The sequence below is a fragment of the Gracilinanus agilis genome, chromosome 3 (assembly GCF_016433145.1).
Source record: "Gracilinanus agilis isolate LMUSP501 chromosome 3, AgileGrace, whole genome shotgun sequence".
In the NCBI taxonomy this organism is placed as follows: domain Eukaryota; kingdom Metazoa; phylum Chordata; class Mammalia; order Didelphimorphia; family Didelphidae; genus Gracilinanus; species Gracilinanus agilis.
The window spans coordinates 441,239,541-441,262,933 of NC_058132.1; the positions used below are offsets into that span (position 1 = coordinate 441,239,541).

General features: G+C 36.0%; 1 protein-coding gene across 1 annotated transcript in view; it reads left to right on the forward strand.

Moving 5' to 3' along the window:
• The window catches only part of ZNF654 (zinc finger protein 654), a 105,173-nt gene that overhangs the window by 74,896 nt on the left and 6,884 nt on the right, over positions 1–23,393 (forward strand). Inside the window, exons 6-7 of the mRNA XM_044670328.1 lie at positions 127–266; positions 21,000–21,141. Of these exons, the coding sequence (XP_044526263.1) occupies positions 127–266; positions 21,000–21,141 (282 nt within the window). The remainder of the gene's footprint in view (positions 1–126; positions 267–20,999; positions 21,142–23,393) is intronic.

Genomic DNA, 23,393 nt, shown 5'->3' on the forward strand with positions numbered 1-23,393 from the left:
CTTAATGAAAGAATACTAAGCATCAGTTACTTCCACAGAATAATATAGGATAATTTAATTTCAGCTATACAGCTATTTGTATATTTGTATTTATTTGTGTGAACCAATCTCATTTTAAATTTATAGCATGTATTGAGAACTGATTGTAAGAATGGAATTGATATCATCTGTAACACCGAAAAAGAAGGCAAGACTACATTAGCCTTGCAGCTCTGTGAATCATTCCTAATTCCACAGCTCCAGAATGGGGACATGTATTGTATTTGGTAAGTGTTTCTAATAAGAAATTCTCCCAATATGAAGGGAGATAATTTTTGAGTAGCAGAGTTTGGGATATAGGTTTACAAAATAAAAGAGGCATTAAGAGTGTTAGTTTTCTTCTCTGAATTCAAAGTCTCTTTGTTCTGACCAACAAATAAAAATGAACCATTTAAGCAAAAAAAAAAAAAAAAGGTTTATTATTATCTACTTCACAGATTTAGAGGTAAGGGAATCAAGTTTTCTAATGTTGAATATAGATTCATTTGAAATAGCATAATTTATGTAATCATTTTTATTTTTATTATGTTTGAGGTGAAAGAGTAGCTTATTGGAGATTGGGGATAAGAAAGGGTTTTTTTTTGTTTGTTTTGTTTTTAAATTATTTACAAGGGGTAGCTAGGTATCTCAGTGGATAGAGAGCCAGGCTTAGAGACTGAGGTGTTGGGGATGGAGTATCCTGGGTTCAAATCTGACCTCAGACACTTAATAGCTGTCTGACCCTGTTCAAGTCACTTAACTCCAATTGCCTAGTCCTTACTGCTCTTCTGCCTTGGAACCAATACCAAGGCAGAAGGTAAGGGTTTTTTTTTTTTTTTTTTTTTTTTAATTATTTACAAGCATTATTTAAAAAAAAAAAAAAAAAGCAACAGTTTGTTGAAAGAGATATCTGTTGAGTGCCTACTTAAAACAAGGCTCTGAAAATGCAGAACAGTCTGCCTCACGGAGTTTCCCTTCAGTCTAACTTTATCATATATAATATACTGTAAAACTTTGTAAAGATATCAACTCATTTTTATCTTTTATTACCTTAATAGTCTGTTTTAATTTTTAAATTGGTTCTTTCTTGCTGAGCTTGGTAATCTGCAAAGATGTTGAAGTAAAAATGTTTTTTTCTGAATTAGCAGTAATTTAAAACTCCAAATTATACTTGTTCAAAAGCTTACTATAAAAATGTAACTAATTCTAATAGTATGAAAAGGAATACCTTTAAAACAATTTTCACTGTCACATATATGTGTATATATTTTTTGTAGTAGTTTTTCTAAAGATGGAAGAATCATGATAGATAACTACTAAAATAAATAGAATTCCTATTCTGTTCAGTGTTTTTAGAAATTTTTTAGTATCCCATGTCATCATAGTTGTGAGACTTCATAGAGAAGACATATTCCTTGCTTCCCTGCCACAAAAGCAACTCCCAATTTTTCCCTTTTTTAATCTTCGAGTCTCAGTATTGGCAGCGCTAGAATTTAGGTGAATCCAGAAGGATCCCCCCTTCTGCCAAATTCTACTCTCTGCACTTTGCAGCCTTAAATAATATATTGGCACCTTCTAAAGATCTACCTAGCTTCTGGACTATTAATTTTTATTCTATATTTTTTTGTCTTTTTTCAGTAGGCTTTATTTAAATGGTCAGCCCTTTGCTTTCTTCTCTCTCACCTCTATTTCTTTCCCTTTCTATTCCTTCCTATAAAACCTTAATGTCCTTTTCTATATCTTACAGTGTTCCCCTTAGACCCCTAGTATCTTACTATCCTTTTTCTGCTTTCCTTCTCTTTGAGCCAACTTACCTTTCATCCTCATTCTGTACAGACACAACAATATACACTAATGGGGATGTATCAATATGTGCAGACTCTTAAGAGTAGAACTAATTAGGAACTTTTTAATAGAATTACAAACTATTATTAGGATAATTTTAAAATTATCAGTATGTGGACACAAAAGAGTATATCACCCTGTACCTGGAATCTTCTTATGTATGGTAAAGTGAGAATGGGGGCAGAAGGATATAGCAGGTAGGCCTTTAAAGAGGTCCCTCTGCTTAACTAAGTATAATTCACTATTCAGCCTAGCATCCTAAATACAAGTAACTAGGCCCTTACTCAGTGGCAAGCCTATACTACCAAGCAGTCTAGAGGAGGAACTTTGTCCTTAAATGGTTTTCATTAATCTGAATATAACCTGGTACTTTATGATATGAACTCGAAACAGGTGCTGAGCCTTTCCTATTTTTGCATTTTAGGAAGAGATCAGGTTTAGATGCATATTTGTTTCCCTAGGATCGAGAGAGAGAGAGAGAGACAGACAGACACACACACACACACACACACACACACACACACACACGCATTACTATTACTACTTTTCTTGATACCAGAGTCATAAATTTGTTAGTGTCCAGTGACAAAGCATATAGTTATCTCTTCTAACTCCAAAGAAATTTTTACATTGAAACTAGGAGGTTAACTCGAGACCCAAACCAAACCCCCTTAATCTGACATGATTTTAATAATTGAATAAATTCGAAGTATTTTCCTGGAATCACTACAGAACTTGGCTGATCCCTTATTAAATTTTCTTGGCTTTAACCACCCTGCTTTATCTGCTAGTCTTATTGCTTCTTTAAGCTTGCTAGTTGGCATAAATTGTTCCCATCTAACTAGATTCTTACCATTTTACAACTATACAGTCATGATTAACTACCACAAAGCTATTAGCAATGACTACCAACTCTCTAAACCCCATATCCTAATTTCTAAACATAGACTTCTGAAAAGAAACTATCAGACACCCTTCAGTGCAATAAAAAATCTTTGTTGGTCATATATTTGATTAAATATCAGAGGATTGTTCATATTACCTATTCATGTTATTTTTCTCATATTATCCACAGGTGACCAAATTCAGCAACAATTTTTTTAGAAAAATCTTGGAAAACATTAGAGATTTCTCTTCCTGTTATGAAAGCTACCAATGATGCCTCATTTTATCTTAGTGTGATCACATAAGTCAAATAAGTTTTCCATATTAGATATGTTATACTTGTTTTCTGGTTAGTTAGGTGCCTCAGTGGATGGACAGCCTGGCCTTGAGTCAGGAAGAATTATCTTCCTGAGTTAAAATCTTGCTTCAGATACTTACTAACTGTGTTACCCTGAGCAAGTCACTTAACCCCGTTTGCCTCCGTTTCCTCATCTGTAAAGCGAGCTAGAAAAAGACATGGCAAACCATTTCAATATCTTTGCCAAAAAAAACCCAAAGAATCAAACCTGACTAAAAAACAATTGAAAAATGGAACAGAACAATATCTGATGAGGAAAGACAGCTAAACCTTACAACCTTACTAAGATGCCTTTGACCATCTTTCAGAAAAAGCTTTAGAAGCTTTTATTTCAGGTCAGGAATAATTTATATACATGGTGTCCCAGAAGTCTTAGAGTAGTTTTGGGGGTGCTGGAGGAAGAGTGGTAGTGAGAATACAGGGTGGGGAAACTAAGACCTATGTCATGGTAGTAGGGATAAAAGAAAGATAAAGATAAAAAAGACTAAGGACTTGGCTGTCAGTCAATTGAAACCTCTTGCACCAATGTCCGAGAAACATCATATCACTCTAAACCCTGGCCTAATTTGTGGAGTGAGGGAAAGATATCTAACTTTCTTCAATCAGTGGTGGTACACAGCCATAGGATACTATTCTTAAATATAGATGTCATAGCAGACACTCCATTCTTTCTTCTTATAGACAGTCAGGATCCATAGCCTCTGTGTCCTCATAGTTTCTTTTTTCTTTTCTATTGTTAAATTTTTAAATAATTTTTTCAATTACATATAGAAACAATTTTTGACAATTGTTTTCTGATATTATGTGATGTAGATTCTTTCTCTTCTCCCCTCCCCAGAGCAGTAAAAGTTCTGATATAGGTTATATCATTGCTTTCATGCAGTACTTATTTCCATATTCCCCATGTCATAACTGAAGCCACATAATACACATACAATAAAAACTCAGAAAGGAAATAAGCAGAAGATGGTGTGCTTTCATCTCTAGTCAGATTCCAACAGCTCATTCTTTGACTATGGAGAGCATTTCATTGCATTTTCCTTAAATTCCTTCAATCCTCTTTTATCTCCCCACCCCAAATCCTTAAAGTTGACCCTTATCATCTAGGATTCTTCTTAGAAGAACTAGGGAAACTATGCCATAGTACAAGATATTCATACTTTCTTCTTCAATACCAGAAAACATGGCCTTAGTTCTTAGACATTACATTTCTGAGCTTTAGTTTCTGGTTCTCTGGACATCTATCTTCTTATGTTTAAGAAACTCTTTAAGATATATCCCTAAAAAAGTATCCCCACTTATTTGAATTGATTGGTTAAATTATTTATACATACCTCCATCCTCTAATCTTTCTCTGAATTCAGTGAGCTTGTTCTACTTTTCAGTGAACTCACTGATGCATCCCCAGATCCAGAGAACTCTCAAGACTTTTCCTGATAGAGACAAGAGTACCCCTTAGTGGCTTGACTAATAGAAACCTTGTCTCATCTAACTCTCAATCATGGTATATTTCTTAGCTATCTGTCCTGCCACTGAATTCCCATTTTATATCTCTCTTTCTATGGGAACAGTAATTACCAAAGTACCACTTTTGCTTCCTGGAAAGGTATGTCAATTCCTTTATGGCTTTTTTTTCTATCCCTGTGACTTCCTAAGCCAAAATACCCCTCTTTTGGCTACTATTTCCTTTTATATGGTGCCCCTCTCACTACCACTTAAAATATAAGTTCCATGAGGTCAGTGCTTGTCTTGCCTTTGCATTTATATTCCTAGATCTTAGTATGATACTTAGTATATAGTAAGTACTGAAATACTTTTTTCATTTCATTAATTCATTCCTTCCTTAGTAAGTAATTGATGAAACAACAGTTCAAAGGAAGAAGCTTCATACCCCTTCCCATTTATAATATCCTGAATTTAGTAGGCTTAAATTTCAAATTAAAAAAAACTATATTATTGATTCTTCCCAAATAAACACATTGAAGCTTTTTTTTTTAATTTGAAGGTTAAAAAAGCCTTTCTCCCAGATTTCAGATTCTTTTGTTTGATTTTGCCAAGAACATTGCTGATGTTGATTTCAATACTATATACCTTGTTCCTCATTGGCCTCTGTATTCTCATTAATGCTATTCCCCTGTCTAGAGCTTATTATGAGTTACTATTACCCACTCTTGAACTCAACAACTCATTTGCTACATGGAAAACACCAGAATATTACTATGCTGGAGAAGGACAAATGCCCCCCCTCCTCAAGGGAACAAAAGATAATCATAGATGGAAGGAACCTTTATAGGCCATCCTCATCAGCCCTCTTATGATGAAAAAACTGGCTCAGAGTACTTGTTGCTTGCCCAAAGTCATAAAATATCAGAAGGAGTATTTGAAACCATGTCTTCCCCACTCCCAAGCCTGGCTCTCTGTCCACTACACCATGCTACCTCTGGGAAGTCAGCTAAATCTTTATGCCATAGACTCGAGTTCTGACAAAATTATGTGATCTTCATTTTTCAAGATATTTTTTGCCTTTTGAAAAGGGACACAGCATTTTTAGCTTCACCTAAAGTGATCACAGCTTCATCAGATTGACACGGTTTCTAGATTGTCTTTCAGGAAATATTATCATCATTACATACCCAGATTTCACCAAAGCAATTGATTTAGTCTCTCATGCTAGCCTTGGAGATATAATGGACAGATGTGTGCTAGATAGTTTAGTTGGGTAGATTCAGAACTATTTGAATTACCAGGCTCATTATAGTCATTAATTGTTTTAGTGTGAGTCCAAAGGGAGAGTTCTTTGGTTGAAGTTTCCCAAAGGTCTGTCCTTGTTGGCACTGTGCTGGCTGGCATTTTTATTACAGACTTGGATAAAGCTATAGGAGTCATATTTGTCAAATTTTCAGATAGCATGAAGATTAGATCTAATAAAATGAAATTTAAGAGACCTAATTGAAGAATTTTATACTTGTTAAAAAATACTGCATAAAACAGAATCTGTAGACAACAATTTGTATAAAAGAGATCTAGAGGTTTTAATAGACTGCAAGCTCAAAATTAGTCAACAGTGGTGAATAGTAACCCAAAAAAAACTTTGATATAATTTTAAGCTACATTAAGCAGTGTGTGACCAGAACAGAAGAAATGATAGTCCACCTGAACTCTGCCTTGGTCAAACCACATCGGGAGTATTGCATTCAATTTTGGATGCTGTATTTTATGGAGGATATTAAGAAGCTGAAGCACATTTAGAGAAGAGAAATCAGAATTGTTAGAATGGAAACCTTGACATTTGAGAATTAGTGGAAGTAACGGAGTAATGTATATCAAAGAGAAGACATGGTGGAGGAGGAGAGGATCATAGAAATAAAGTCCCCTTTGGGGACTTTAAAGAAGAAATTGTTTTCATTGAAGCCTCAAAACCTGAACTAGAGTAGTAACTGGAAATTATAAGATTTGAATTTCAATCTGATATAAAGAAAAACTTATAGCTATGCAAAAATGGAATGGTCAAAGTAGAGCCTGAACTTATCTTCATTCAGGTATGAGTTGGAATATATGGTGGTCCCTTTTGAGTCTTTTGCAGTGAGCCTGGAATCCCCTTTTGGTTTCTTTTCAAGTTTTTAGAGCTGTTTAGTATGGTAAACATGCTATGACTGCTGTATATCAGCATGTCTCTCCCTTACTTGATCACTCTTGCCTCCTTTATTCTCTGGAATGTAATTGTAATGCCTAATTTTTGGATTCAGGGAGTCTATTCTTACTAGAAAGAGGCCCTTCCACCTAAGTCTGTTAGAACTAAAAATAAGGAAGTTATTTATAAAAAGCCTTCAGAGTCCCTGAAAATATTCTAGAGTCCTAAGTAAATAGTCTAGTGACCATTTGCAAATTTAAGCAAGGAATCACCTATTCCGTTCCCTGCATAGAAGTCAGAGATATGAGCAGTGGTTCCCAGAGGAGCAATTAGCAGGAATAAACAGCAGTATCACTGACTTCCTCACCATCAAGCAGTGTACAGTCAAGCAAAAAGTCTAGAAATCAGGGTGAAATATAGACAGCATATTTTAGAAATGGGGGGAACTTCTGATAAACGTTTTTGCTACTGAGACAAGTGACAGACTATCCTGATTTGACAGTTCTAGTATTGTGCATTTCCTTAAATTCATGAAAGCCTAGCAAAAATCTGGAGCCAGATATTTATTTTAACAGCCTTCAGATCCCAACGCAGAAAGCCCACATTTAATGATCTAACTGTCCTACTCCTTTTACCCAGGTTTCAATTCACCTAGTACAAAAGCCACATTCTTCAGTCATACCTAAGAATGTGTCCTTAGTGCAATACTTCATCACATTCACATGCACAGTTCATTCAGCCATCCTTCAATTGATGGCCACTCTGTTATTTTTCAGCTTTTTGCCATTATGGAAACAAAGGTGCTATAAATATTTTTTTATATACATAAGACCATCTGGATACAAGTGCATATATTGCTTAGAAACTTTTTGTATTTAATTCCAAATTGTTTTCCAGAATGTTCATATCTATTAATAAGTCTACCTCTATTTCAGTGTGCTTGTTTTCTCATAGCCCTTCCAACATTTATCATTTCCCTTTTGTTTGTTTGTTTTCATTGCCACTCAGCATATGAGATGGAACCTCAGAGTTGCTTGAATTTTCATTTCTTTAATGATTAATGATTGGGAATATTTTTTTCATGGTTATAGATAGTTTGGGTTTCTTCTCTTGATAAAATTAAAACCCCTCTACATCTCCTTATGTCATTTATCAATTGAGGACTGATTCTTAGTCTTATAAAATGTGAATCCATTTCTTAAATATATTAGAAATGAGTCCTGTGACAGTTAAACTTGCTGCAAAGATTCTTCCTACCCCCACAGTTACCTGTTTCCCTTCTAATTTTAATACATTGATTTTTTTGTTTGTTTGAAAACTTTTTACGTTCTCTGATCAAAATTATCTATTTTATCATCTGTGAGCCTTTCTGATCTTTGTTCCTGAGATTGAAAAACAGTTCAAATGGGCATTTTCTCCTTAAATGTCTTCATAGTTAGGTAAATGCCAGGCACCAAAAAGATCCACAAAAATACAAAGGAGGGAATTAAACTAGTTTCTTCAAAGTCCTTTCCAAATTCTAAGAGATGCTCTGGTCCTGATAGAGGCCTTGGGACATTGGTATAGATTTTGGATCTATCCCCAGTGTCCTTAAATATCTATCACTAAATGATATGACCTCAAAATATAATCGTTAAATATGTACTTCCATTCTAGTTTTTCCTTTTACCTCTCCAAAGTAAGGAAGTCTACCCCCAACCCTTCTACTTGAAGGTTGTTAGTCATCATAGGTTATTCTAAAATATTCCTAGTCTACTCATTTTTCTTCACACCCATGAGATATACTTTTCATGGGATTTGGAACTGAAAGGGACTTTAAATTTCCCATTTTAGTTGTTTTGTGGCTGAAAAAAATGGAGAAAACTCAGATCCCCAAAAAGTTCAATATTTTACTTTTGGTCACAACAACGGACTCCCTCCTTGAATAGTTTACACCATCTTTGGAGGAAGTTTTTCTTCCTCTAAACCTAAATCTGACATTTTTGTAGCTTCCACTCATTGTTCCTGATTCTTACCTCTAGAGTCAAGCAGAACAAGCCTAAACCCCATATTATAGCCATTTTCAAATAGCATAGCTTATATATATATATCCCATTAAGTTCTTTCTGCAGGCTAGACATTCTTGATTTCTTCAACTGAATGTCATTTGACATCTGAAGTATTCAGTTACCTTATCTCTCCTAAATGTGTTCCTTTGACAGTGTCCTCCCTAAAACATCTTCTAATGATCAGATCTGAACATGGTAATCCAGATGTTGTCTGATTAGGGCAGACTATGTTCCTCTCCAGCGATGTTTTACATTTCTATATTAACCAAAATAGAATTCTTTAATTTAATTTGTCATGAAGTCAATCTTTTTTTAACCCAGCTAACAAGATAATTTTTTATTGTAAAACACAACTACCCTATTCATTTCTCCTTCCCATGCTGTATTTTACTTAGGGCTATTAAAGCCACCTGATTCATCTTATGTGCTTTCATAAACTATCTATTGCTTGGACCTAAGCTTCCTAAATAGCATTTGGTTGTATTTCCTTGACCGTCTTTGGCATGACCTTGTGACCCCATTTGTCCAGTTATAATGTCAGGAAGAAATTGTACTTTTGAAGAAACCACTTAATGCAGAACTTTCTCAAGACAACTGTTAAAAGTGTTTAACTAAATTAAAATTAAAAAATTCTCTTTGATACTTTTTTCTTTTTGTGATCCAGAAATGTTAATGTTTCAAACCTTTGTGTAGGTGTCACTCCAGCAGCGTCTGATAGTCATTTTCTACAGCTGACCAATTAGCTATATCCATGGTATGACTAGAACTCTTCCCTATGACTGGCACTGCAAGAGTGCCACCTAGCTTAACTTTTTAACTTGATGGAAACTTTAGAAAAATAAACAATCTTGCTGGTAAATAATTGGGGTTTTATCCATCATTTTTAAAATGATCAATTCCTGGAATTTATTTTTAATCTTTACCTTCCATCTTAGAATCAATATTGTGTATTGGTTTCAAGATAGAAGAGCATAAGGACTAGGCAGTGGGAGTTCTAACTTGCCCAAGATCACAGAGCTCTAGGAAGTGTCTCAGGCCAGATTTGAACATAGAACCTCTTGTCTCTAGACCTGGCTCTCAATCCACTGAGCTGCTTAGCTGTCCCTAGTTCCTAGAGTATATTGATAAAGTTGGCGTCAATATAGATTATTTGAAGCTCTTAGGGCTTTTTTTTTTAAAGCAGATATAAAGTTTAAAAGGTATAAAAAGGAAGTATTGTGATATAGTGGCCAAGAGCATTAGAATAGAAAGAGACTTAAATTCTCCACATTTGCCATTAACTAGTTTTGTGACTTAGACCAGCCTGAGTTTGTTGAACTGCAGATTGAAAAAGTTAAATTTGAAATATTTTTAAAAGTCCCTTCCAACTCAAAAATTCTTTAGTTTGATCGACTAAATGTAGCATTTACACTTGTAGAATATGTATTTGTAAATATTCTGATATTGATCTATATATTGCTTTGGAATTCTCTTCTGGCTGTTTCAGTTTTGTATAGTATGTTTTCCAAGTAGATTATGAGCTGGTATAATACAAGAATTGTGTCTTGTATTAATGTTTTTACCCTAAAACTATATATAGCAAATTATATATTAATATGTTTTGCTTTGTTCTTATTTTAGAAACTGTTTTTCTTTTTACATCAGTGATTTCATATGTATAGGGATTATCCAATAAGGAAACCCCCATAGCCAGTGCAAATCAGCAATTGTAGCTTTTTGGGGGAAGGGAGCAAGTATTTATGCAGCACCTATTATGTGCCAGGCACATGCTTTACAGACTATCTCATTTCATCTTCACAATGCTAGGAGGATGGGTGCTAATTTTATTCCCATTTTATAGTTGAGGAAACTGAGGCAACTAGAGGTTAAGTGACTTACATGGTGTTCTAAGGTTGCTAACTATCTGAGGCTGGATTTGAACTGAAAAAGTTTTCCTGACTTCATGCTCAATATTCTACTCTGCCACCTGGCTGCTTTAATCTTAAAGAACTGCCAGGGACAATTATGTAAGAGATTTTTTTATTATATTATATTATATTATGTAAGACTTTGCAGGATCAAAGAGCTAAGATATCTCAAAGAAAAGTCTTGGAAGTCCAGATTTTTCTGATTCCTAGGGGAATTCTCTTTTATACCACATGGCCTTGCTTTAGACATTTACTGTAAAATACAACTGTTTAACTTCTCTAAGGCATTTAATTTTTAAAAAATTTTATGAAAAGTTATGCTTAAGGAAAACTTAAGTGAATGGATCTTACCTGAATCACATTTTTTAAGTCTAGCTCTTATACTATTTTATCTTTATATTTTCTTTAGGAGAACTATCAACGCTTTTCTTTATTGTATATCAGGTTTAAAACACTGTCTATACCTTATGTTCTTAAACTTTGACTTGGGAACTTCTTATTTGTTATGCACTAGCAGACCTTGGCATTGATTCATATGGGAATATAAAATATAATCCATTTATACTTGACGTGAAAGTAACATTAACTTTTTTCTTATTTAACCTTGGAGGACAGTTTTCAAACATTTCCAGAAATAAATTTTCATTAAAATATTGCCAAAGGACAAATTGAAAGAGGAAATTCCTGGATGAGGAAACTCTATCTATGCATGCCAGCATTTTCTCTACAAACTACTGTCTTGGTTGCCTAGAGCACTGAGAGGAAAAATGAGTTAATTGCCAGTTTTACACAGCCGGTATGTGTAAAATAAATCAATAAACATTTGTTAAGTACTTACTCTATGCCAGGTACTGTGCTAAATACTGAATACAAAAAAAAGAGGCAAAAGATAGTCTGCCCACAAGGAGCGCATAATCCAATGGGATAGACAAAATGGAATGGAACTATAATTAAGCATAGTTGGGAAAGGCTTCCTGTAGAAAATGAGATTTTAGTTGAGACTTGAAAGAAGCCAGGAGGTAGAGATGAGAGAGAATATTCCAGGCATGGGAGACAGCCAGAGAAAATCCCAGAAGCCAAGACATGGAACTCTTGTATGTGGAATAGCAAGGAGGCCAGTGGCATTGGTTCAGAAAATACAAGATGGAAAGAAAAGATGAGAAGTCTGGAAAGGTGGGAGTTGGAGCTTATGAAGATGAAAGAAGTTATGATCAGCTTTGAATACTAAACAAAATATATTTTTATTTTATTCTGGAGACTACTGAGAGTCATTAGAATTTGGGGAGTAGGGAGGGGACATGGTTGGATTTGCACTTTAAAGAAAATTGCTTTTGGTGATTTTGATGATAGAAGATGAGTTTCTAAAGTGGGGAGAAAAGTGAAGTAGGCAGTCTTCCCCACTCTCCCCAACAGGCTGTTGCCAGCAGGAGATGATGAGGACCTAATTAGGGTGATGCTACCCTTCAGAGGAAAGAAAGGACTATATTCAAGAGTTTTTTAGAGGAGAAATCAACACATCTTGGCAACAGATTGGATATATAGGAGGAAGAGAGCATTGTTGAGAGATAGTGTGGAGTTGAAGATGACGCCTAGGTTGTGAACCTGAAAAACTGGGAGGATGATATTGCTTTCTATAGTAATAGGGAAGTCAGGAGAGGCAGGATGGTTATGAGGAAAAGAGAATGAGTTCAGTTTTTGACATATTGAGTTTAAGGTGTTTATTGGGCATCTAGTACAAGGTATTCTGTAGGCACTTAAAGATGTGAGATTAAATTTCAGGTAAATTATAATTGGATGGCTCAGTAAATAGAGTGCTCGGCCTTAGGTCAGGAAGATGTGAGTTCAAATTTGGCCTCAGACACTTAAGAGCTTTGACCTTGGGCACGTCACTTAACCTCTATTTGCCTTAAGGATATGGCAAACCACTCTAGTATCTTTGCCAGTAAAACTCCAAGGAGAATGTTTTCTGTGGGGTCACAAAGAGTCAAACACAACTGGACAACAAATTGCAAGATAGATTTGAGAATCATCAATGTAGAGATGATAATTAAATCATAGGAGCTAATGAAATTACCAAATGAAGTAATAGAGAGGGACAAAAGAGGGACGGAGTCAGAATGTTATGGGACACTCATAATTAGTGGATGAAGTCATAAACTGATCTTAACTTCTTTCATCTTCCTAAGCTCCAACTCCCACCTATAGATAGAAAGTTAATAGGTGAAATGTATAAGGATTGCCTTGCAGCATTGAGGGCCCAGTTGAGTTTGTGTAACAGATTTACAGTGGACCCAGTGCATCATTCAGCAGCATGTATATAGGTATAAAAGCAATACATCATGGGAGTGATGAAGTGAGGCTTGACAGAACAAACATAAGCAGATTTTGATAAAGGCAGTAGGGATTCAAGAGAGAAGGACAGGGGAGTATTGAATTTATTCACTAGTGGGCCAAGATGAGGAAAAGAGGAGATAGTGGCTAATATAGGAAAAATTACCCAGGAGAGAAGTAAGGAGTAGAAGTCTCTGTATGGATGGAATCATATTTTGTAACAGAAGGCAGAGGGAGAGGTGGAAAGCCAATTTACTATGTTTAGAGAAAGAATTTCGAAATTCACAAATATTGAGGTGGTTTATTTGTGTGTGATGGCAAGATCAAGGATATGGTCATTTTTGTATGTGACTGAGGTGGGGTGGAGGAATAAGTCTTGGAAAGTAACTGAATAATTAGTGTATGAGTGACAGTTAAAATGTATGAAGCATATTCATACGAAAGCAGGAGTTGAGAAGGAGAGAAAATTTGTGAGCCAAATCCTAAACTTATTGAGAAAGGAAAGAGAGTGATCTGGCAGTCTATACACAGGATCAGGTGAAACAGCTACCAAGATTTTGATTGAATGGTATATATGAATAGCATGAACCTCAAAGGAGAAGTTATAGTGCTAGAGACAGGGAGAAAACCTGGAAGTGGCAAATGGAAACAAGAAATATTATAACTCTCTTGCCTTGACAAGTTAACTGAGGGAATGAATGAATGTGCATCCAGGACTGGAAAAGGGTGGCCAGGGAGTTGTGTCATATGGGAAGAGACAGAAGAGCGAGTGGGCAAAAATAAGAGTAGTAGAAGAGGAAAAAAATTAGGATGAAGGGAAGTTTGTTGCCTGTTGCACAGGCATTCCAGAGGAATGGGATGTGGACTTTGGGGCAGGAGGGTTGAGGGGAATGGGAATAAGGAAAATCTGGAGGGAAGGAATGGGAAATGGGATTTGGATGATTTATAGGAAAGCAGTATCTCTGGTGAGTGTATAAATTATGACCCGATATAAGAATGTTCATCACTGAGTGGAAAGTGCTCTTCCGAAAGGAACCTGGAAATCAAGCAAGAGAAAAGCAAAAGATGGAAGTCACATTGTCAGATGAGTTAGGAATTGAACCCAGATCTTCCTGGCTTTAAGGAAGAGACTTCATACTATGTTGATTCTGCCTACTGCTATAATGACAATGAACTACAACCATCGTTATTAATTATGTTCTTGTATAAAGAAAACAAGGATTATGTATTAGTGGCAATATAAAGTTTACATAAAACATAGTCCCTGTATAGAAAGAATATATAGTCTTATGGGGGAATGACACCAACAAATAGTTATAACATAAACTACTACATAGTATTGTTAGAATGTTACATAAAATAAAAGTGCAAAGTGAGATTTGAGGTGGGAAGATTGTTTATTACTAACCATTTGAATTGGGAATGGCTTTCTAAAGAAGAAGCTTTTCCACTGAACTTGAAGGAAAGCAGGAATTTAATAGGGGAAGAAGAAGAGGGGGAATGTATTTTAGGCTTATAGGAGAGCCTATGAAAAAGATAAAAGTAGAGGGACATGTTTTCAGGAGGTGGAGGAGGGAGGAAGTAATTTAAAGGTTGTAACATATATAGAGAGACAGAGATAGATAGATACATAGCTACATAGATAGAAAGACAGACAGACAGACAGACAGAGATTAACTCTGACTATGTTGGAGGGAAATGATCTAAGAGAAGGCTCATAATATAGATTGTTGCCAGATTGTAGGAGTCCTAGAATATTTATTTGGTTAGCAATAAAGAATAAGAAAATTTTGGAACAGACAAATGACCTGACAAATTATAATATTTTTTTTTTAACCCTTGTACTTTCGGTGTATTGTCTCATAGATGGAAGAGTGGTAAGGGTGGGCAATGGGGGTCAAGTGACCTGCCCAGGGTCACACAGCTGGGAAGTGGCTGAGACTGGGTTTGAACCTAGGACCTCCTGTCTCTAGGCCTGACTCTCACTCCACTGAGCTACCCAGCTGCCCCAAATTATAATATTATTTTAATAATAGTCTCATGGGTAGATTGGAACTGGAGGAATGAAGGCCGGAAGAAGGTGTGTTGGGAGGTTATTGTAATGGTTTAGATAAGTGGTATAAGGTTTTGTCCTGGAGAGGTAGAGTATTGGGAGTGTTCAGTGGGAATAAACAGGACTTAGTAACTGGATGTGACCAGGAAAGAGAGAAGGAAGAACCAAAGATAATAGAGGACAAATCCTTAGGAAACATCTCTATAAAGAGGTTAGGGAAAAAAAGAGACATAGGATTACTGAAAATTAGGATAAGAATTAAAGTCAGTCAATAAACATTTATTAAATGCCTGCTGTGTATCAAGTACTGTACTAAGTACTCACATACTAAGAAAGGCAAAAGACAGTCCTTGTACACAAGTGCACAATCTAGTGGAGGACATAAGAGATATCAACATGAACAAAGAAAATATGTGTATGCATACATGTAGGTACATGTTATTTTTTATTATTATAATTCCTTGAGGTAAGACAGTGGAATTAAGAGGGGTGGAGAAAGATGAGATGAAGCCAGAGAAACCAATAGACAGAGAGATTAAGGGGGGTGCATTTTAGTCATGGGGGACGACCTGAGGAAATACCTAGAACCTGGAATGGATCTTTATTGGTGGAACAGAACAGCAATAAAGCCAGTGTCATTAGATTGGAGATTACATGGTGTGAAGTTAAGATGTAAAAAGACTGGAAAAGTAGGAAGGAGCTAGATTGTAAAAGGCTTTGAATGCCAAACAGAGGGTTTTGTATTTTATCCAAGAAGTGATTTGGGAGCCTTTAGAGATTATGGAGGGAGGAAATGTTTGACGTAGTCAGACCTGCACTTTAGGAAAATAACTTTATTGATTGATTGGTAGATATATGGGAGGGAGGTGAGACAAATGGTGAATGGTGAAATCAGAAAGTCTCATTAACAGATTGGATATAAAGGGAGTGTGAGGGCTTGAGAAATAGTGAGAAGCTGAGGGTAACACCCACATTGTGAGCCTGAGTGACAGGGAGAATGGCATCCTCTTTAGTAATAGAAAATGTAGAAAGCAGAAGGGTTACATAATGAATTTAGTTTTGGACATGTTGAGTTTAGGATGGACATGTTGAGGTAAAGATGGACATCCAATTTGAAATGTCTGAAATATCTGAATATTCAAGATTGAAGGTCAGAAGAGAGGGAAGAATGATAGATTTGAGAATCATCAGCATATACATAGGAACTGATCACTAAGTGAAATAGTAAACAGAGAAAAGAGAAAGGACCTTTTAAAAATAAATGCTAGAGGGGGCAGCTGGGTAGCTCAGTGGATTGAGAGCCAGGCCTAGAGACGGGAGGTCCTAGGTTCAAATCCGGCCTCAGACACTTCCCAGCTGTGTGACCCTGGGCAAGTCACTTGACCCCCATTGCCTACCCTTACCAATCTTCCACCTATAAGTCAATACACAGAAGTTAAGGGTTTAAAATTAAAAAAATAAATAAAATAAAATAAAAATAAATAAATGCTAGCAAGATTAGAAGGAAGGCAGGAAATTTGGGGGAAGGGATCTTATAGACAGCCTCTCACATAGAAGTCTCATACCTAAAATATATAGAGAACGTTGTCCAATTTATAAGAAAAAGAGCCATCCCTCTATCAATAAATGAGCAAAGATATGAACAATTTTCAGATGAAGAAATCAAAGCCATATATAAGTATATGAAAAAATGTGCTAAAACTGACTAGAGAAACGCAAACCCGGACAGTTCTGAGATATCACCTCACACCCATCAGACTGGCTAAAATGACAAAAGGACAAAGTAACTGGTGTTGGAGGGCATGTGGAAAAATGGAGACGCTCATGCACTGTTGGTGGAGCTTGAGGTGATCCAACCATTTTGGGGAACAATTTGGAATTATTTTCAATTATAAAACTGTATAACCTTACATCTAGCAATACTGTTGCTGGATCTGTTTCCCAAGGAGATCTCAGAAAGAGGGAAAGAACCCATATTTCAAAATATTTATACCAGCTCTTTTTTGTGTTAGCAAAGAGTTGAAAACTGAGGGGATGTTGAGCACTTGGGAAATAGTCAAAAAAATTGTGGTCTATGATTATAAGATTACAGTGTCATAAGAAATGATGAACAGACTGATTTTTTTCAAAAACTTGGGAAGAACTACTTGAGATAATGAGCAATGAAATGAGTAGAACCAGGAGAAAATTATACTCAGCCACAGAATTAATTAATTCTGGAAGAATAAAGTGTGAATTGTTACTTCCAGAAAGTGAACAGATAGGTGAAACATGAAAGACTTAATTTAAATATACATGTTGGCTTCCTTGACAATAACTGTTGTGTTGCAAGAAGGAAGGGAAGGGGCTGAGATGCTTGTGAATAGGATTTATTATGTAGAAATGAAGAAAAGTATAGATATATAGATATATAGACATAGATTTGTGGTTTCATTTGTGTACTCCCTTTTTTTTCTTTGTATATGGAAATGCTTATTTTGTTTGGTTTTGTAAAATTTAGAATTAAAAAAAAGGCAGAACCCTGTGGGACAGCTATGGTTAGAAATCCTGGATGAGGATCCTTTATTGGAGCATTTTGAAAGGGAGCAAGAGAGAATCAGGAGAGAGTGTAAACCTAAAAACCTAGGGAAAAGAGGCTTCAAGAAGAAGATATCTGACTTGTGTCAGATGCTGAAGAGAGGTCAAGAAGAATTAGGATTGACCATTGGATTTAGCAAGTAAGAGATTATCAATAGCTTTGGAGAGAGCAGATTTGGTAGAATAAGGTCAGAGCACATGTTATAGATGCCCTATTCAAGGAGTTTAACCACAAAAGACATAAGAGACAATAGTAGGGATGGAAGGGCCAGGTGGAAGTTTTTGAGCATGGGGAAGACATGGACATGTTTGTAGGCAGTAGGGATGGACACAGGGAGAGATTGAAAATAAGTGATGAGTGGGGATGAAGGAGATGGAATAGAATAGGATTACTTGAGCAGTAAGCTTGATAAGGAGTAAAGCCTCCTACCTCTTCAGAGATGAAGGAGAAGAAGGCAGCTTAAGTGATGAGATAAAGAAGAGGGGAGAGTAGAGAATTCATAGTAAATAGCCTCAGTTTTGGGTGTAAAATATGCGACAAACTTCTCAAGAGAATGGGGAGGTGCTGCCACAGGAGATTTGATAAAGGATAAAAAGATTTGGGAAAACCTCTGTGGAGGATGGGATAGTGAAGCCTAGCAGCAATGAGGACCTAGTTGAGGTGTATAACATAATTTAGTGGATCTAGTCAAAACATTTGTTTGATTTTCTTCACCTTTGTTTAATACCACATGTGCAGGTGGCAAACAGAGGGCATAATCCAAATGTAAGGCTTAGCAGGTCACAGTTGGTGTCGTGATAAGGAGGCTAGGACTCAAGAGGAGGACAATGTTGAATTGGTTCACCAGTAGATCAAAATGGGGGATAAAAGGAGATGGGCTGAAAGGTCAAGGTATAAACACAGCAAAGTACCCTTTAGTAAGGGATCGCAGAAGGAATTATGAAAAGCTAATCCATTATAGTCAGAGAAGGGAATTTTGTAATTCTTTAATGTGGAAGTAGTTAAATTGTTTTAAATCTTTGTGTGGGTGGCTAAGATGGTATAGAGGAATAGGTCATGGCAAGTAAGTTGAAGAATTGAGTGGTATGGGCAACGTTGATGAAGACATGGTTTGTGTGCTCTGGTGTGCCAGAGGAGGCTGCTCTGTTCTTTCCATCCACCATGCTTGGGGACAGCACCCAGCAGCCCAATGCAATTACTTCCTACCTCTTCAGTCTGTGTTAAAGTGGAGGGCTCACAGGCAGCTTGAAATTGCAATTTGAGCATGCGATCTCTAAAAGGTTCTCCAGTGCTCGGTTAGGGTGTTTGAGAGGCAGTCAGTATATATGGTGAAGGCTTCAAGTATGAGGGCATGAATTGGGCAGGAAAGAAAAATTTTGAGTCATGCCACCAAACTTAGGAAGGAAAGGGAGTGACCCAGAGTTATCAGAATTTTGATTGGGTGATAGATATGGATGGCATTTACCTCTACTCGATGATAAGAGGAAGGAGAGAATCTAGGGTAAAGAAAAAGGAGTGAGCCAACACTTCTACCTTGTCCACTAAGCTGAGGAGAGTGAAGGTACAGTCAGTACTGGAAAGATTGTCCAGGGGAGACTGTGCCATCAGTAGGGAGACAGGTTTCAGTAATAGCTAATATATGGAAAGAAAGAGAAAGGAAAAAACTTAGAATGAAGGGAAGAGTGTTGCCTTTGGAACAGGCATTCCATAAGGCAAAGTCTGAGGGGTGGGATGGTGTTTGGTTGGATCTTTGGGATGGGAATAAGGAATCAATTGATGGGGGCTAGGGAATGGGGTTTGAATGACTTACAAATGTTTAGATTCACTGGAATGTGGTGGATGTGGCTAGGTATAAGAATGTTCATCAGTGAGTGAAAGAAACCATTCTTCTTGTCAAAAGCAACTGGAGATCAGGATGGAAAAAAGAGCAATATGAGATAGTCACATGGTCAGATTGAGTGTGGCATCACTGAAAGTTTAGGGAGATGAGAATATATTATAGGAAGAAATGGTAAAAAATTGCAAAAGGTCAAAATCTTGCAGGAGTGGGGGCTAGGAAGAGTATTGAATTTTTCTAGTGGAGCATCATTAGTGATAGAATGGTGAGGACAGAAATTTGATTGCAAGAAGCTGAGGAGAAACTCATTGGGCTAACTTGAGTGGTTATAGAAACATTCTCTTCCCCTCCTATACCCCTCCCCCCAAAAAAAATAACATTGAAGGAGAGAAGATAGAGAAGTCAAAAGAACAATGTTTAAGCTTTGGAAAAACTGTAGTGTGTTTAAGAAGTAGCCTAGTGGTGATTGAGAGATTGCAGATGTGTTCAAAAGAGGAAGAGCTTCTGTGAGTCTTAAATTAATATTAAAAACAGGGATCATGAGCCTTTCTGAATAGTAGGATATCTTTTCTGTGACTGGGAGGAAAGGAGGAAGCAAGGATGTTGATATTGATATAGACTGACAGATTAAGGAAGGGTACTAAATGTGTTCATTTTGCCTAGGTTCCAGCTTCTCATTGCAATAGAAGACTAGGTCTTCGTGTGTGTGTGTGTGTGTGTGTGTGTGTGTGTGTGTGTGTGTGTGTGTGTGTGTGTGTGTGTGTGTGTGTGTGTTTCTCTAACCCTTACCTTCTATCTTAGAATTAGGTATTGGTTCCAAGGCAGAACAGTAAAGGCTAGGCAGTGGTGATCAAGAAACTTGCCAGGGTCACACAACTAGGAAATGTCTGAAGCTAGATTTGAACCCAGGACTTCTCAAATCCAGTCTTAGCTCTATCCACAGAGCCACCTCACTGCCCACTTCTGCTATCTTTCTTGGAGGGTAGTGTTTTCTTTGGTGATGGGAAAAGAAAAAAGTCCCAAAAGTTCGTAATGAAATAAAATAGGGAGTCAAGGGAAGTATAGGATCATTAAGCAGTAGCAAGAGAGCTTCATTTGAAATATTTTTCTATATATACACGAAAGACCACTTAGTATCATAATTTTAGATTAGAATTCCTACTGTCTGCATCTAATACCAGAATCTGATTCTAACTTGGGATCCCACCACCCTAGGACTGCCACAGGTTTGGTTTTTTTTTAATCCACTTCAGCCTTTCATATCTGATGGCAAGAAGCAAGGTGGAGGCTGATATATGAATAATCATAACCACTTGTCATATATCTTATAGTGGTGATTCCTTTTGTGTATTGGTTGGACTAGATGATTTCTGAGGTCCCTTCCAACCCTCAGATTCTATACTAATAACACTTTCTTTGCATACTTCTGGCCAGCCTATCACAGAAGAGGATAATATAGCTTTAGTAAACTTAATGATATTTTTAAATTATTTTCTTCTCTTTTACAGGGACTTGATTTTCATATGGAGTAAACTGCAACTTAAATCTAATCCTTCAAAGCAAGTTTTTGTAGACCAATGCTACCAACTTTTAAGAACAGCAACTAATGTGAGAGTCATTTTTCCTTTCATGAAAATAATAAAAGATGAGGTAAATAAGAGTTTTTAAAATTTTGCATTTTAAATGAAACTTACATGTTGCTGAAAGCTCATTGTTTAATTATTGAGAGAGAGAGAATTTAAGTTCTTACATTCCTTTTGCATAATTCTCTGATGTCAACATAATGGGGTATACATGCAAAGGGAATTTAAGTGGGAAGAAAATAAATTTAATATCAATTTGCCATCCATTCATGACACAGTTTTGTCTGGGAACAAAAATTTAGTTTTACACCAAAATGTGGTCTATTTTATTTTTTTTAAAAATCCAGTTACTAATTAAAAAAATTTTTTTTTCTAGTTGCTAATTTGAATATGTTAAAGCCTATATACAGAAACTAACTTAATTTTCAGAGTAACTTGTTTGTTTACACTAAAAAGAAACTTCATATACATTAAATTACTAAATTACAATAAAATTTTAAATTATATAATCAATTTTACTATCTTGAACTTAAGGGTAGTTTTTTTTAATTTTTTTAAATTTAAATTTTTAATTTTTAAAAATTTAAATCCTTTAAAACTCAATACTTATGTAATTGATGAAGCTCACAGTGTGGGTACTTTTTCCACTGGTATGGATGGGAAACTACCTTTTCTTTCTGTATAACTTATTCATGATCTATAAAACCTTCACTGTACTTCCACCTATCATAATATAGACCTTTCTCTACATTCCTCAATATTCCCTGTGTTATTCCATCCTTTGCAGCTGTGTGTAGAATTACTGGAAGGCTATTTTTTTTGAGTGTCTTCATTTCAGGAAAAAGCTTGCGATCTAGTCCACTGCTTTTCAGGACTAAAAAATGTGACAACTCAGTCAGCTTTATGGACCATCCGTTAAAATATATATCATGGTTTTAGATGTTCTTCATCCACTTGAATTTTTCTATGTAGATTTTTAGATCAACTTCTGAGTGATTGTGGATTTTGTTTAGGAAGCTTGCAGTGTTTCAGAGCTTGATACAAGAAGCTCTGCAGTCTTTCAGAGCTCGACACAATCTATACAGTGTTGTGTGAGAGGACCTCAGCATCTATATATAATCTCTCTTAAATTTGAACTTAGGGCTGGATATCTTCCGCTATAGTGTCAGATGCTTTTGAAAAGCATATTTCTCTCCTTTTTTGCTTCACTTTATACTAATAGTTAGACTCAAAGTTATCTGTCATCTCTCAAGGAATATTTTGTGACTGTAATATATTCATGGGAGACAACTTGTTGGAAACAAACCTTTAAGGTGGCCTTTTGCTTTACAAGTGCTTTTTTAAAAAATCAATTAAGCATGTAAGAATTTTTGTTTTCTCTGTCTTTTTGTCATTTATATGACTGAAGATGTCGTCCACTATAGAATAGCATATGTGAACAGCGGTCTACCTTCTTGTTTTTTTTCCCTAACTTTTTTTTTTTAATTAAAGGATGTGTTCAGAAAAGTCATTAGAAACAGAATGCAATAATAAAATTTTTTAAAGCCAAATGTGATAGGAACAACAAGAGCTGGCAGCAAACCTACCTGATTTTTAACTAAGTTACTGACCTTTCCATTTTCAATATAAGCAGATTACATGAAGGTTAAATGTATTTCACATTTTTAGAAATATTGCCTTTGATTTGTATTTAGAGTCTCTTCATAAAGATTTTGTCAGGATGGAAAAGTAGACTTAGTTAGTAGATTTGTTATTTTATTTTTCCCAAATAAATGTATGGTCTCCTCTCCTTTCTCAGATTTTTTTGAGAGTTGATCATCTAAAATCCTCACAATTTATGTCACCTCTAGCATAAAGCTTCTTTGTATATATCATTTTTACTTCTTCATGCAATATGTACATATGGTCGCCCATACTAAAATAACTTTTTCAATCAAATAAAAATCTTGACAAACTTCTTTCATTTTTGTTGTTGTTCTGGGTTCATCTTCAAGTACTTTTGAAGTGATCTGAAATGATTATTGTCTCATCATCCCGCTGTAAACTAGTTTTTACTTTCTACCACTTCTCACTGTTTAAGAAATGATACAGGGGGCCCAGCTGGGTAGTTCAGTGGATTGAGAGCCAGGCCTGGAGACAAGAGGTCCTAGGTTCAAATCTGACCTCAGACACTTCCCAGCTGTGTGATCCTGGGCAAGTCACTTGACTCCCATTGCCTACCCTTACCACTCTTCTGCCTCGGAGCCAATACACAGTATTGACTCCAAGACAGAAGGTAAGGGTTTAAATTTTAAAAAGAAAGAAAGAAAGAAAGAAAGA